Source organism: Protopterus annectens, chromosome 5.part0 (assembly GCF_019279795.1).
Source record: "Protopterus annectens isolate FY-2018-M chromosome 5.part0, PAN1.0, whole genome shotgun sequence".
Taxonomy (NCBI): domain Eukaryota; kingdom Metazoa; phylum Chordata; order Ceratodontiformes; family Protopteridae; genus Protopterus; species Protopterus annectens.
In genome coordinates, this window is record NC_056735.1 from 860,203,705 (window position 1) to 860,220,416 (window position 16,712).

The 16,712-nt window shown below is 41.2% G+C and overlaps 1 protein-coding gene across 4 annotated transcripts in view; it reads right to left on the reverse strand.

Moving 5' to 3' along the window:
• ARHGEF7 (Rho guanine nucleotide exchange factor 7) overlaps window positions 1-16,712 on the reverse strand; it is a 2,881,265-nt gene that overhangs the window by 465,429 nt on the left and 2,399,124 nt on the right. For all 4 annotated transcript variants that reach the window (XM_044072654.1, XM_044072651.1, XM_044072652.1 and 1 more), the window contains one exon: window positions 9,340-9,564. In XM_044072654.1, the coding sequence (XP_043928589.1) occupies window positions 9,340-9,564 (225 nt within the window). The remainder of the gene's footprint in view (window positions 1-9,339; window positions 9,565-16,712) is intronic.

Below are 16,712 nucleotides of genomic sequence, written 5' to 3' on the forward strand. Positions count from 1 at the left end.
AGGACATCGTAAAACTTCCTGAAAATTGGGATGAATAGGAATATGTAGATCGGCATCCTTGACATCCAGACAGACTGGGAAAGCCTGAAGTTGAAGAGGAAGAAACAAGGTTTGTGTCAATTGTCCTGTCAGGATTAAACAGACGAGCGGTTGTGGGTTCAGTTCAAATAGCTTTATTACACACAAACACATCAGAAATGAGGCTTTGTAACTTAAACTTAAATAAACTTATAAACAGACTGACTACCACACTCATACATGTTAACACTCTGGCTGTTCTCTAGAAATGGCACTGCTGCCTGCATGTGCTCATTTACATGCAGGTACTTACATCTGGAAATGCTTCTTTAAGGTACATACACACAGTACGTTCTACATCCTCCCTATACATCAAATAACAGTATTCAATGAGATGCAGTTATACAAAACTAATACTCTGACATGCAATCATACAAACTTATACACATATAAAACTTATACACATATAAAACAATCATGTCCAGGCTGCTGTGTACTTTACACTAGGTCTAGAAATACGACCTGATCGTGTTACATAAAAAGTCAGAATTGGATTTAGCAACAGGGACTGTCTTCAAGGAATGTTCAACTTTGGGCACACCTGGGACATCATCAGGAATGGGAATGGATACTGACTGAAACATGTTCTTCGGTATGAACACTGTCACGGTTGCTCTGAGATCTAGAATCTCTATTACGTGTGATGTTGCGATATCGTTTCTGATACAGGTAGAAGATGCCTGCAGTTTCTCCTGTAGTCTATATATCCTCAGATTTCACTAAGTAATATCTCGACTTGGTACATATACCTCTCACGTGACCAATTCGATCAAAGCCTTTCATTGTTTGCACCTTCACTGTCTCTCCTTCTTTTAATGGACAAAGAAATCTGCTTGTTTTATCATAGCTAGATTTCTGAAAAGAATGCTTTTTAAAAAGTAGGGCTTTGATTACTCTGCTGTTCTTAGCATTAGGCACCAACAAACTAGAACTGATAGGCAAGGTTGTTCTGGTTTGCCTAGATAGAAAGTTCCTCAGCAGGCAAGCCAAGTAGGTTGTCACAGAGAATATTTCTGAGATTAAGTAAATTCAAGAAGATATTAGTAATGTCACACTTTGACCTCTAGTAATTGCTTTGTACTCTGTACTTCACGTTCAGCAAGGCTGTTCAACTGTGGGTATTCCGGACCACTAGTAACATGGAAAAGCCCTACTCTTTTGCAAATCTCTGAAACAACTGACTGGTAAGCTGGGTACCATTGTCAGAAACAACTTTGTGTGGACTGCCATGGACTGAGAAATGATGTTTCGTCTTAGTAATAACAGCACTGAGTCTTAGGTTAGGTATCAAAATGATTCCTAACCAGTTTGAATAAGAGTCTACCAGCACTAAGTAATGCTGATTGTTCCACTCAAATATGTCAGTGGCTACTGTTGACCAAGGTAGTTCAGAACTTTGGCTTAGCTGAAGTGGCTCTTTTTGCAAATACAGTTTAGTGTTATTGTATACCGAACAAGATGAAAGCACTTTATCCATGTCTTTCGACAGAGAAGGCCAAAATACTAGTCCTCTTGCCCTTCTTTTGGTGGAATCGGAACCTGGGTGGCCACGATGCAAAATTGGAATGAATTGATATTGTAAGGAAGTAGGAACAATAACTTTAGGACCTTTGAAAATGATAACATCTTCCATCAGCATCTCATCTCTGTATGGAAAGTAAGGTTGCACTTCTGGTGGTACACAGGATTGTTTTGACGGCCATCCTACATGGATGAAGTGGTTCAGCTTTTGCAAAATTGGATCAGTCGTCGTATAATCTCTCAGCTCACCAAGTCTCATGCTTGAAAGATTAAGCACTTCCATGGCATCAAAGTCAAAATTTTCTGCATCAAGCTGTTCCATGGTATTCTGGGCGATCTGGATAAGGTACCAGCCAGATAAAGAAGTTTAACGTTTGTATAGATCATTTTGAAATTATACTTTTGCAATCTATGCATCATTCTTTGTAGTCTTGCTGGAGCTGAATGCATAGGCTTTGTTAAAATAGTGATTAGAGGTTGATGATCAGTTTCGATTTGGATAGCTTGACCATAAATATAATCATGGAACTTCGAACATGCAAACACAATTGCCAAAAGTTCCTTCTTAATTTGAGCATACTGCATCTCAGTTTGGGTAAGAGTTCTAGATGCATAGGCAACAGGTCTGCCCTCTTGAAGAATAACTGCACCAAGACCGAACTTTGAAGCATCACAGAAAAGATCTACTGGTTTGTGGACATCATAGTACCTTAATGTAGAAGGGTTGGCAGTTTGCTGTTTGAGATTATCAAATGCACTCTGACGTTGTTCTAACCATGACCAGGCAACATTTTTGCATGTCAGCTCTCTTAAAGGTGCTGATAACTCATTAAAGCCAGGGATAAATTTGCCCAAATCGTTAACCATACCAAGAAAATGTTGTAGGGACTGGACACTGTCTAGAGCTGGCATCTCAAGAATGGCTGCTTGTTTGAAGAGTCTGGTCTTAAGCCTGTACTAGTAAACAAATGACCTACATAAGTAACTTCTGGTAGTCTGAACTTTGATGAGGTTTCTGTCATGCTCTGCCATTTCCTCCAACTAGTAAATCATCCACTATTATTTTAAAAAGAACAGCCCGAAAAATGTTGTCCACTGCACGCTGAAAAACTTCACTGGTAGAATTTATTCCAAAAGGCATCCTGAGGAATCTGTATCTACCAAATGTGGTACTGAATGTAGTCAGTAGTGAAGATTTGTGATCAAGCATTACTTGGCAAAATGAACTCTGCATCCAAGACAGAAAAAACAATAGCATTTGGCATGAGGGTGGCAATCTGCTCGACTGTACGTATAGGATGATGAGCTCTCTTTAATGCCTTGTTCAAGTCTCTTGGGTCAATGCATATTCTAATTTCATCTGAATTTTTCTTATGAGCAGCTATCATGGAAGACACCCACTCAGTTGGTTCTGTGACTGGACAAATCACACCTTGCTGCACCATTTTGTCTAACTGGACCTTGACTTTGCCCTGCACAGCTATTGTAACTCTCCTTGCTGGTCTGACCACTGGACTGACCTGTGGGTCTACTTTCATGGAGTACACAACTGGAAGTTTGCCTAACCTGTCACTGAAAACATTAGCATACTCTTGAGAAAATAACATCACTAAAGCTGGAACTGGGACATGTGCTCACATGAAGGATTTCTTTGGTAAAAGAAAGCAGTTTCATTCTTAAACTGTTTCCGAGACCTAATAATAACTGCACAGGTATTCTGACTACATAAAATTACACGCTGTAACTGTTCCCAGCTGAATAGCATGAAAGCACTACTTAGCCTTCGGTTCGAATGTCTTCACCTCCATAAGCAACAAGCTTCGCACAACTGGCCAAATTAAGTTGCTCGCCAGCTCTCACTGCAGCAAATGTTTCTGTTGACATTACATTACACTTTGAACCAGCGTCTACTTTGAGCTCTGTGAGTTTACCATTGATCAGGACAGTACAAAATACTTAATTCTTTGCCAACAAATCTAGTGCATGAACCTTTTCATCAACCACAGATACACCATCTACATAGAAAGTAGGGTTGCAGCTTTCTTTTTTGAGTGACCTTTCTTAATAACTGAATGAGGCTTCTTTGATTTACAAAACTTTTGAAAGTGGTTCCATTTTTTTACACTTGTGGCATTCCTAACCAAATGCTAAACACTTCTCTCTCTCAGACCGGCTCCACAATTACGACAGTTAATAAGACTTCACTTGGGTTTTGCTGACTCACCCTTATACTGCACTGAGCATGTTCATTTTACTGAACTAGTCTTGGAACTTGCTAGAAAGTTATGGGGTTTCCCATGTAAATCCGCAGGGGCTGCAGCTGCCATATGCTTAGGCCTGTTTCTGCTTGCCACATGCTGCATATGCTATCTACACTTGCTCTAGAGGCTGTTGAAAATAAGCTCTTGTCACTTGTAAGCATACTTGCGTGTTCTGTGAGCTCATGGATTTGACAAATCTCTATGGTTTTGCTCAACATTAAATCACTGTCATGAAGCAAGATCTTTCTCACTGCAGCACTATTAACACCACACACAAACCTATCCTTTATTAACTCATCTTTCAAATCACCAAATTTGCACGTTTTAGCCTAATTTCTCAAGTCAGTGATATAAGCCGAAAAAGTTTCACCTGGCCTTTGGTCTCTTGCATAAAATAGGCGCCTCTCTAATGTAACATTGTCTGGGGGTTGTACATTTCTCTAAATTTATGTTTCAAGCACTCAGAGTCCACTCTTGATTCAGCTGACACAACCATATGGCAGTTTTCCCCCTCTCCTGCATATACTTCTGGCGCATACACAAACAAACGCTATCTTTCAATTGTCTCTGACCCAGCTAAGGTAAGCAAAATGAATGTCTTTTTACATGCATCTTTATTAGAAAAAGCAGCTTGTATGAAAATATCGTATTTCTGTTCAAATATTCTCCAATTCTCTGCTATATTATGATCAAACACAAGTGGACTGGGTCTGTGAAACACCTCTGCCATATCAACACACAATAGTGATGGTGTTTAGAATTATGTACACACACATAAATACATGAGAACTTTATGCCAGAACTTGTAATTATGCCCAATAGCACAACAGACACTCTGAAATAACTGCACTTTGCAAAACAAGTCTCCATAGCACAAGAACACTTTAAAATCACTGTACTTTGTGAAACCATCCCTTATCAGTGTAAGAAATCCTTTGAAATGACTGTACTTTGCAAATGCTGTACAAAGTAAGAAACACATTGAAATGGTGGCACTCTGCAAATAAATGCACAGAGCACAAGAAACTTTTCAAAATCTGGCTGTACTCTGACTGCACTTTGCAACAGAACTGTACTTTGCACACAGCAAATTCTTTGAAATAACTGCACCGTAATAAGGCACACAATCTGCAAACACTTTGCACACTATGAGATACTTCAAACAACTCTAATTATCCTTTTGAATGGCTTTGGTCAATGTGAAATAGTAGTTTATGGACAAAACTTGGTCTTTTACTAAAAAACATGAAATCGCTTTGCTTTTTAAGCTTATTTTGCCCTTTTATTGTACTCATTATGCCCATTTAATCTGTTATCATCCCCATTATACTTTTCTTGTGCTCGTTTTACTTTAAACATACTCACTATGAAAACTGGAAGTAATTCTGAGCCCCATATGAATATTTCTGATAGTTTTATCAAATATCGTGGTTTCCAACATTTTGTTTAATTAATAGTGCATTTTGTGCATTTCGTTTTATTAATAATACATTTTGGGATACTCGTGTAAATATTAATGCATTTTGTGCCTTACAAATGCTCCGTTTCATTTTCTTTACCAAATAAATCATCCATGCAGGTTTTGGTTACCATGAGTTTGTTTCTGGCCCTTTTTGATCGTTTGAGCTCTGTTTCACTCAACCAGCTCAGTCTGCCTTCACCTTCAACTCTGCACCTCATGGCTTGAAGAAGTTGCACTCTCAGTCCCCATTCTGACAACATGTCACTTATCCGGTCAGGATAAAACAGACAAGTGGTTGTGGGTTCAGTTCAAGCAGCTTTATTACACACAAGCACATCAGGAATGAGCCTTTGTAACTTAAACTTAAATAAACTTATAAACAGACTAACTACCACACTCATACATGTTAACACTCGGGCTGTTCTCTCAGAATGGCACTGCTGCCTGCACGTGTTCACTATTTATACGTATGTGCCTACATCTGGAAATGCTTCTTAAAGGTATATACACATACACTGTTCTACAGTTTGAAGGGATAACATTCAAAAGGAAGTGAACCTTTAAAAAGGTGTTGAGCTGGGAAATAACCAGAATGGGTATCCAGGTACCTTCTTTCCTGGGAACCAGAAAATCCCTTCCCTTTTTGAGGAGAACCTGCTTGGATGGTTCCTGAGTTAAAAGGCTCTGAAGAACATCTGGAAAAAAGGGCAGCTGTTCCTGAGGAGGTTGAGGAATGCCCAAAAAAAGGGGAAGGGATTTCCAAAACATGTAATACCCCTGATGAATGATGGATAGAACCCAAGAATCCTGAGTGATCTTTAACTGATTGGGAAAGGACAGGGAAAAATGAAGAGAGAGATTAACTTGGTTTAGAAGAAAGGGAAGAAGATAGTCAGACAGGACCTGGCTTGCCTGGAAAAGAAGGCTTCTGAGGTGTGGTAGCCTGAGCAGACTCAGTAGGAGGAGCCCTTCTAGTACCCTTTCTACCTTTTGTAAGAGGGTATGATGGTCTCTGAACAAAGGCAGACTTGGTAGGACAATTCCTTTGAAATTTAGGAATAGGGGAAACAAAAATATTTTTTTAATTCCTGCACAGCCTTACCCTTTTCCTGAAGAGACTTAAAAAGCTCAGCAGCTGCAGAACCAAAGAGATTTTTTATTGTCAAGAGGAGCATCCATTAGCTTGGCCTTAATATCGTCAGGCAGAGGCTGAAGGCGAAGCCAGGAACACCTTCTCAACACAGAACAAAAGACAGCAGCTGCATCATAACTACATTTAATGGAATGGTGAGCTACTTGAGAAGAGGACCCCAACAGAGAGGACCGAAGCCTTTCCCTCAAGATCAGGAATGTCTGAAACAACTTGAAAATCCAGAGAGAGAGAGAAGGGCCAAAACATACATGGTCATATCCTGTCAGGTCTTTCAGGAGCAAGGGGCTGGGAATCAGGAGCCTGAGAAGTTGTGGAAAAAGTGTCTTACAAGGCAGCAAGAACAGGAATAACAACAGAGTGCTTAGGAGACTCCATTCGAAGGAGGTAATAAAACCTCTTCTGAACCTTAGAAACCCGGGTACAGTCCCACAAACTCCATCATATAGAAAACAATAGCCCTAAACGAAATCTCCTCAAAAGAAGAATCCAGACTAATAGAGTCCTCTTTCTCAGAACCGTAATCCAAAGGAGAGGGAATCTAGGGGGTATCGTCCAAAGACTCTTCACCAGAATACCATGACAAATTCCTGAGAAGCTAATTAAAAAAAATAAAAAAACTCTATAAACCAAAAATCCAAAGTAAAAAAAGATGATAAATTTTCAAATATTAAACAATTAAAATTTAAAGGACAAATCACAAATTTTCTTCTAAAAATGGCAAGTAACAGCAAAGTTTTACATATAAAAAATACACTTATAGCACATAATTTTCTTGTGGCAGAAGAGTTATCAATCCAGAGGAAAAAAAACTTTCTTAGAGACTTGACTAACAGTAATGCAGTGCATGAAGTGCCATTATGATGCTACAAAACTGGAAAAAAAGACAAACCTATAAGTTTTTGTGGTACAAGACCTGATCATAACAGTGCTTTCAGAGGTATTCAACCTAAGCACTGTTATTGTCAGGTCTCACTCAAGGGACATTTCTTCACTCTAAACTGTCCCTGAATATCTTCCATCATATTCTGTCCATGGTAGTTTACATTCATTAGTCTGTAAATAACTTAATTACAGCAGTATTAAAAAAACTGTCTCTGTTGTTTCTGTCAGTTGTATGCACATATTTACTGGATTTCAAAACTGGTGAAACATTTTGCATTTTTTTGTTTTGTAACTGGTACACAATGGTGGTGCTGCGGTAGCGTTGTCACCTCACAGTAAGATGCTGTCCAGTTCGATTTCTCAGCTAGAGCGTCTTTTGCGTGGAGACCTGCGTGAATGGGCGTACCTTCCTTGAAGGTTGTGCATCAGGGCTGGTAACTCAGAATGTAAAAATCAACTACCAATCATTAGCGGACCGGAGTTCCGCTGTGGCGACCCCTAACCGGGAAAAGCCGAAAGACACAACAAGTACACAGAGTAAATAAAACTCCAAGCAGTACTAAGAGTTAAGATCAGGCCTCATGAATATTAACAAAATATTATGCATTCTCAGCAAGGATGCCAAGATTCACTCTGACAGCAAACATCTTGGCATGCATGTGTCAAACACATAATAATATGACTACAATTGGAGACTCGATCATAACCCTCTATGTTCTTTGTCTCAAAAAGCAACTTTTTTGTGTTTTCTTCTTCTTCCTTCCACTTTACACATTGTGGGATGAACAATTTTATTTAAAAAGGGAATACTTAACATTGGTAAAGTATAACATAGCTATACAAACTTTTGCAGCCCCATCATGCAAACAGAACCTTAATAGGCTATACCACATTCAGAATGTTTCGTACTGCAGTGCAGGATGACACAATGTCACAGTGTAAGCAAGTAGAGAAGGGAAGTATTTCTCACATCAAAGAAGCAGATTAAATAGTCTATACCATGCATTTACAACCTGAATATGTTACTGTAGAACAGAGACAGCATGGTTACAAGTACAATTATTTTACTACAACAGTGTAGTACTGTAAACATGTTTGACAACCAGACACCTATCCCAAAGTCTTGTACAAATCGATTACATTTAGCAAGTAAAGTTAATTTTTTTAAATGTAACTGTCAAAGCCATGTAAACTACGGAAACGACAACAGCTCAACACAGTCTGTTCTCCTTGCTCTGTACACCAATGTCAATCATACACAATAACATGAAGAAAGGATTGCAGGATCAGGCAACATATCCCAAACTAAATGTAAACCACGGCTCAAATGCACATATTCAAAGAATAGTATAAGAGCAAGTGAAAGCAGACAGCTTGAAATCTGAGTGTCAAGGGATACCATATTAGTTTGCAGCATACCTTCACTGTGGTTTTACAATTTGCGATTTGCTGCTTCACACTGTTATGAAATGGTTACCATTAACTTTTGAGTTCTCGATAGCACAGTCAAGCTATATTGTTTGCACTGTTGTACAGGGCTTCTGTCAATACCTAGATGAAGCAGAAACCATATTCTCTAGTGTTTCAGGAATTATACCAAAACAGACAATAGTAAAGGCCTGCAAAATTTTTCTTTTAACATCTAAGTGAGAAGCTCAGTGTCCTCTGATGACATCACTAAATGGAATAATTATTTTTCTTAAGATTATTAATGATCTCTAAAGTTGAATCATATACACATTGTAACATGCAACTGACAGTCACATCATTAGGTTCAGAGCGAACAAAATACTCTATGTCATTAAAGCTGTGTACAAAGGAGGTCTAGAAGAAAACACGAACAAAGACTCACACATAAGCTATATAATATACTTAAAAGACTTGAAACAAAAATAACAAAACCCAAAAAACACCCTAACCAACTCCCAACTCAGACTGCAACTAAAGGCAGAGGAACATTCTACATAACTACACTAACTCACCTCCTTATAGCACAGAGCTGCTGAAGGTCGTAGTGGAGGTGCTGGTCGCAAACAACTTAAACTCCATGGTTTTGATGTTTTGGGAGGTTCCAAAGGACCCCAGTTGATAGTGCTATGTGAAGACCCATGGTGAGAAGGATGTGGAAGTGTGTGGTAAGCAGGCGTCAAGTGCAGAGGTTTACTATCTGAATGTTTACTAGAGGGAGTCACTGGATGAGAAGGAAGCTGCCAACAAAAGGTGAAAGAAACAAAGACATATAAATGCACAGCACGACACTTTGACATAAGAATTTTACAAAACTTGTTTAGTGCCATTATGGATGGGAGCAATACATGACGATTCTGCTGAAATCAAAGGTTACAGAAAGTACAGTTGTGTACACCTACCATAAATGTAGATGTTCGAGTGTATTCACTGTTGCAGTCATCACATCTGGGTTATGTGCTTGCAGGTAGCCCTCAGTCAGCCTGATTATCAAAGTCTTGGGTCCTTCGTCAGTTGCTGTCTCATCTTCCATGACGTCAGGTAGTCAGGGGTATAAAGCATGCAGCCGATGCCATTACATCAGTTTTTCTTGCCCCAGATGTCAGGTGCCCCCATAATGGGAAGCAATTATATACAAGGTTATACCTCCAACAAAAAAGCAAATACACCAAAAAGCTTTAAGCATAGTAAACAAGACTAGAGGTATAGTCAAAAGAAGTCAGGGGGCTGGAGGGAGGGTGACAGAGGACTGCAACAGTGAATACACTCGAACATCTACATTTATGGTAAGTGTACATAACTGTACTATGTTCTTCATGTTTCACTGTTGCAGTCATCACATTTGGGTAGATTCCCAAAGCTAAGGATGGGAGGAGGCAATTAGATAGCATTTGGACCAGTTAAAAGGCCCTGCAAGACTGCAGTAGCAAAGTAAGCTCTGGATTTAGAAAAAAAATTGGCAAGTGGTAATGTTTGGTGAAGGTATGTACAGAACTCCAGGTAGCAGCTTCTAGGGTGTCCTTGGTAGGGACACCTATGAGAAAGGCTGTAGAGGTAGATGCAGCCCTGGTTGAATGTGGTCTTATCCCCTGTGGGGGAGGTTTTCCATGGTGCTTATAGCAGAAATTAATGCAATGGCCTATCCACTTAGAAATGGTTTGCTTTGAAATGGCCTTCCCCTCTGCCCCTGCAGCAAATACCACCAACAGCTGTTCAGATTTCCTGAGAAGCTTAGTCCTGTCCAAGTAAAATCTATGTTGTCTGTGCACGTCCAAGGAGTGCAGTATTCATTCCCCTTTGTTCTGTGCATTAGAAAAGAAGGTTAGCAAATGAATGGACTGATTAAGGGCCATACTGGATACCACCCAGGGCATAAAGGAGGGATTGGGTCCTGAGGGACACCCTGTTCGCATGAAAGATGATGAAAGGCTCCACTGCCACGAGGGCCTGACACCCTTCTTGCTGAAGTGATGGCTAGAAGGAAGGCTGTTTTTTTTAAGAAAGGAATTTCAACTCTGCATTTGCAGCTGGCTCAAAGGGAGGAAGAGTGAGCTTTTCCAATACAAAGTTAAGGTCCCAGGCTGGAGTAGGGGCTCTCCTGGGTGATCTTAAGTTTTTGGCCCCTCTGTGGAATTGCTTCAGCAGTGGATGAGAGAAGAGAGGTGGTTCTGTGTTGTAATGTGCTGAAATGGCTGAGGCATGAATTTTGATGGAAGAAAAGGAAAGGCCCATGTGAAGCATCTCAGTTAAGTACTGAAGATTATGGGGTAAATTGGGTACTGCTGTGCCCATCCCCTGAGTTTGGCTTCAGGAACAGAATCTTTTCCATTTTTCAGCATAAGATTTTCTAAGTACTAGGCCTCCTTGCCTCCAGAATGACATCCATCACTTGCTTACTGAGGGATGGTAACGGAGAGGTCAGGTAATTAGCCAGGCTGCAAGGTTCAGAGCTTGAAGCTGTGGGTGCAGAATCTGGTCCTCCTGCTGGGACAGTGGGGCAGGGGTCTGAGGCAGGTGCCATGGTGCCAGCAGCGACACACTGTGCAAGAGGGGGGGTACCAGTGTTGGTGTGGCCAGTCCGGTGCAATCAGTATTGTCCTTGGTTTGTCCTGTTTGATCTTTAGTAACACTTTGGAGAGGAGAGGCAGAGGGGGAAAGGCATAAACTGATAAGTTTTTCCAGGTGAAGGACAGAGCATCCACTTTCCAAGCTTGTTTGTGAGGAGCCCTTGTGCAGAATTTGTCCAATTGGTAGTTCTGAGGGGAGGCAAACCGGTCTATCTTTGGGCTCCCCCATTTGTTTCTCAACATGTTGAATATCTTTGGTTCCAGTTTCCACTCACGTGGGTCCAAGAGATTTCTGCTTCGGTCGTCTGCCAGTGTATTTAGCTTTCCTGGCAGGAATTGAGCCTGTAGGTGCACTTGGTAGCTCAAGGCTGTGTTCCACAGAGCCATGGCTAATCTGCAGAGAGGGTATGAGTGGGTTCCCCCCTGCTTGTTTATGTACCACATAACAGTGGTGTTGTCTGTCTTTACCAATAATTGTCCTGGAAGAATGTGGTCCTTGAAGGCTGTCAGAGCACTCTGTACAGCTAACATTTCTTTTTGATTGATATGCAGGTGAATTTGACTTGGGTTCCATTTGCCCTGAATGCACTGCCCTGCCAAGTGAGCCCCCCCCATGCATAGTCTGATGCGTCTGTTGTTAGGGTTTGGGCAGCAGGGTGAAGAGTGAATGGCAGTCCCTTGTTTTGGTGGCAGGCCTCTGCCCACCACATCTGTAGACAAGGTATGATAGGAATCATTGATTCCAGATCCTGAGAATGTTGAGACCATAGGCTTTTTAGATGCCATTGTAGTTTCCTCATATGCAGTCTTGCACATGGAATTAGTAGAATGAAAGAGGCCATGAACCCCGGTGCTTGCAGTAATTTCCTTGCAGATAGCTGGGTCTTTGTGGCCAGTAGACTGAAGTAGGCTGTCAAATGAACTTGTTTCTCTGGCGTGAGGTAGACCATCTGGGAAGTTGCATTCAAGCTTGCTCTCAGGAATACAATTTGTTGGCAGGGTACAAGATTTGATTTCTTTTTGTTAATGGTGTAGCCTGGAAAAGTTAGCAATTTCTTTACAAATGCCAGATGATTTAATAGTATGTCCTGGCTTAACGCCTGAATTAGATGTAATTCAGGTATGGGTATATCTGAATATTTCTTTGCCTGCAAAATGCAATGACTGGAGCTAGGCACTTTGTGAATACCCTGGGCGCAGTAGATAAGCCAAAGAGCAGTGCAGAGAACTGATAGTGCATGTAGCCTGCTCTGTAGCATAGGTATCTTCTGCAAGATTCCCTTATTGGAGTGTGCAGGTAGGCTCCTTTAAATACAGTGTTGCCAACCAGGCATTTTTGCCTAGCATGGGAAGCAGCTGATGAAGAGTGAGCATCTTGAATTCTGGGATTACCAAAAATGTGTTCAGAATAGACAGGTCAAGGATAGGACGCCAGGAATTGTCTTTCCTGGGTACCAGGAAAAGTATTGAGTAAAAACCTTGCCCCCACTCTTCTTGTGGGACAGGCTGAATAGCCCTGATGCTTAAAAGTGAGAGAACTTGCTTTTGAGCCTCTGCCCACTGATTTGGGGGTAGAGCTGGCCAACCATTTGGGGTTGGTAAGGAGTGGAAGTGGAATCTGTATCCTTGGTTAACTATATTTAGAACTCATTTGTCCTGGGTAATGAGTTCCCAATTTTTTGCCTGCAGGGCGATCTTTCCCACTAAAGGAACAGTCAGATGAGCAGGGCTTGGAAGGTTTAAAGTTAAGTCATAGAGACAATTTACCATGGGGGGGGGGTCTTACTACTCTCTGCTTTGGAAGTGGGAGCCCCCCACTGCTTAGTCCTGTGAGCACCCTGGGGCTGGAGTCTGGGTGTTCTGCTGGTACTGGGTTTGGACTGAGAAAGGAAAGGACCAATTCTTAGAGGGCCAATGCCTACTAAATCTGGTAGGCTGTACTTGCAGGAAATCTTTAACAGTTTGCATAGATTTAGCTTTTTCCTCCATCTTTTTAAGTACTACTTCTGCTTTGTTACCAAACAGGCGGTCATGGTTTAAGGGAGCATCCAGTAATTTAACTTTAACATGACCTGGCAAAGATTGCTCCTTAAGCCAAGCATGCCTTCTAAGTACAGACCCAGTGACAGCCGCCCTGCAAGATGCCTCTAATGAATCAAAACCACATTGCAAAGTATGTTTTCCAACTTGTTCAGCAGACTGCATTAAATCCTGTAATTCTTTATTTTCAGCACAGTCAGGAATCAACATCATTTTCTGTTTAAGCAATCCGATAATATGCTGTTGATACTTCAAGATATGAGACTGTCAGTTTAAAGCCCTAATGGCTAACGTTGCAGAAGTGTATACCTTCTTACCCCATCTTTCCAGCACCCTGGAATCTCTGTCAGAGGGGGTAGGATTTTTGGCAGTAGTGGCCTTAATGCCCTTGGGTCCCTGTGAAATGGTCTCAGGATCCGCAGAAGGATTTTTAAAAATGAACGTGTGAGAGTCAGGTAGCCTGTAATACCCATCAGGTTTTCTGGGAGCAGGAGGTAAGGTGTCAGTGGCCAGGCTAGATTCCGAGAAGGCATCATCTACAATGTCCAGTACAGGAGGGATAGCTAAAGGCCTGTGTTGAGGCAGGAGTAAGAATTCCCTAAGCCTCTTTTTTGGAGTCAGAGTAATCCTGGCTTTCCCAGCAGAAATGCTCTCTTAGAGTATGCAAGGTTTCCCCAAAAGAGAAATCCTCTGGAGGGGAAGCAGAGAGAATGGAGTCCTCTGCATCAGAATTCTCATCTGTAGATAAAGGCAAATCCTGGTCATCAGTAAAAAAAGAAATTTCAGAATCCTGATCAGAAGAATCAGAAGGAAAATCAGTTCTAGGTCTCTTAGAGGGAGAAGGGCAGCTTCCCCTGATTAGAGTTATAAGGTCTTCAGCCATTCTTATCATTCTTTTTTTTAGGCACAGGGGCCTGACCATGCGGTCTGGGCGTCAGTTTTCTGGGCATGGATCGAGTTTTAGGCCTTGAAGAAGAAGAAGGTGTTGGTTTAATATGCAAGTCAGTAGGCCTGAATACACCCTCAGAAGCTGGTGCCTGCACAGCGGCTCCGGACTCATCCAAGGTAGAGACATTTGCAGGTTCCACAGTCGAAGAAGCATCTTGCGGCATACCGGACTCTGAATGGGTCTCAGTAGAGGCCTGCGAATCTGAAGTAGCAGGTATCAGTGGCTACGAAAGCACCTCACTGAGTACCAGCGAACTGGTAACTAGCTTAGGAAAAGTGTTGTCAGCAGCTTTGGACCTATGCGGTCTGTCTCTCTTTATCTTTGCATTTTTTCAGAATGTCGGTAGTCGGGTGGCTTACCGAAGCCATTTCTGGATGACTGAAATGAGTACCAAAATATTTAGATGCGAAAATGAACTGATGACGAATAGTATGAGGTTTGAATAAGGCACAAAACTGACAGTGAGGTACGTCGTGGTCTGGGCCTAGGCAAGGAATGCAGTACGAATGAAAATCTTTATGAGGTATTTGCTTTCCACAAGAAATACAATTTTTAACTTTTACTGACATCTGTTTAGAACAAGAAAAAGGTTCCCCAACGGTGTACTTAGCTTAGTTGAAGACTTCAGATCTGAAACTCGGAGACGAAAATTTCAGTAGTCGGCTGACTGGCACTTGCGAACTGCTTCTGCTTCGAGCACCGCACGGCAAGAAAGACTGATGTAATGGTGTCGGCTGCATGTTTTATACCCCTGACTACCTGACGTCATGGAAGATGAGACAGCAACCGACGCAGGACCCAAGACTTTGATAATCAGGCAGACTTAGGGCTACCTGCAAGCAGATAACCCAAATGTGATGACTGCAACAGTGAAACCTGAAGAACATATTAAACTCAATGCACATCAGATGGTTCAGCTTCTTCACAAATACACTGTCATCTCATTTTATCAGAAAACAAATTATTTAAGTGCCAGAACACCACTAAATAGGCTGATACACAGGAGTACTACCAAATACATACTATGCTATAGTGAAGGCTGTGGAAACCAGGTGCTATTCAGTTTCATTTTCATAGGTTCATAGGTTCATACTAGGCTATTTGCCCTAGGGCATTTATAAGGCTAGCCAGAGTGTGTTTGGCTTTCGCCACCCATTTTAAATTAATTTCGCTATGCCCTTTTTCGAGGTTAGTATACTGTGCCTCTGTCTAACAGTGACGCAGAAGTGATACCCAGGGTAAACCTACGATCTCCCATCCACTCATCAAGATTCCTCTTGAAGAGAGTCAATGAGGGACTCTGCCTAACCTGGACTGGGATTTTATTCCAGAGTGAAGGGAGCCTCTGGGTTATGAATCTGTCCCTCCGGCATGTCCTATTTATTTCAGTGCTGAGGTTCAAGTCTCTCGAGCGCGTAGCTCGATGGGATTTGGATTTTCTGAGGTGCAGCATGTCCATTAATTCCGGGTTGGACATGGCTTACACTAATGGTCTCAATAATTCTATAGGCTTATGTGTTTTGACTGATGGTCACACTAAGAAAAGCAGTGAAATGCCATACTTTCCACCACAAAGTAGGAGAGAAAATAGACACCCATCATAATTTAATGCCTTAGTCTACAAGACACTTTTAAGAACTACTGAAGTCTAAAACATTCATTCATTAACTAAGCAAGATACTTAAATGAAGTGAATTTCAAAGCACTGACTTTTCAGTTACTGCTGTGGACTACAGTCATAACTTGTCATTTTTCTTTAAGAAAACATGACACACTGACCTGTGATAGTAATCAGAATTCAAAAGAGGTAAGACCACACTTTGTTTTTAAACTATAAGAACTACATTTTATTTCTAAACAAAAGCAGTGTACAGTGATACAGTAATCTACAAAGGATGGCAGGGTGTGCATTCAAAAATTTACCAAGAGGAATTAGACAATCATTACTTCATAGATTAACCACGGCTAGTCTTTCAGATATCTGATGTATCAAAAACTGGATACTGCAGAAAACAGACCACAGAGAAAAACTACACACAATGTAATTTACTGAACCCAAATAATCTGAGCCACAACATGAGAATACTGTTTTAGTGGATGGGAGGGAATACTCTACCTTCCATTATCTCTATTTCTGAACTGGTAATTTTGCAGATGTCTGCAAATGACATTATTGAAGTACCTACCCCATGGAATAAATGACAATCTAGTTTGCAGGCCAAAGGCTAGCTGGCGACAAGGTGGAAAAATACAGCACAACTGTACAACTGACAATCCATACGGAAAAATCTGCATACAACTTCTGCCTACTACCTGAAGTGAAGATAAAAAA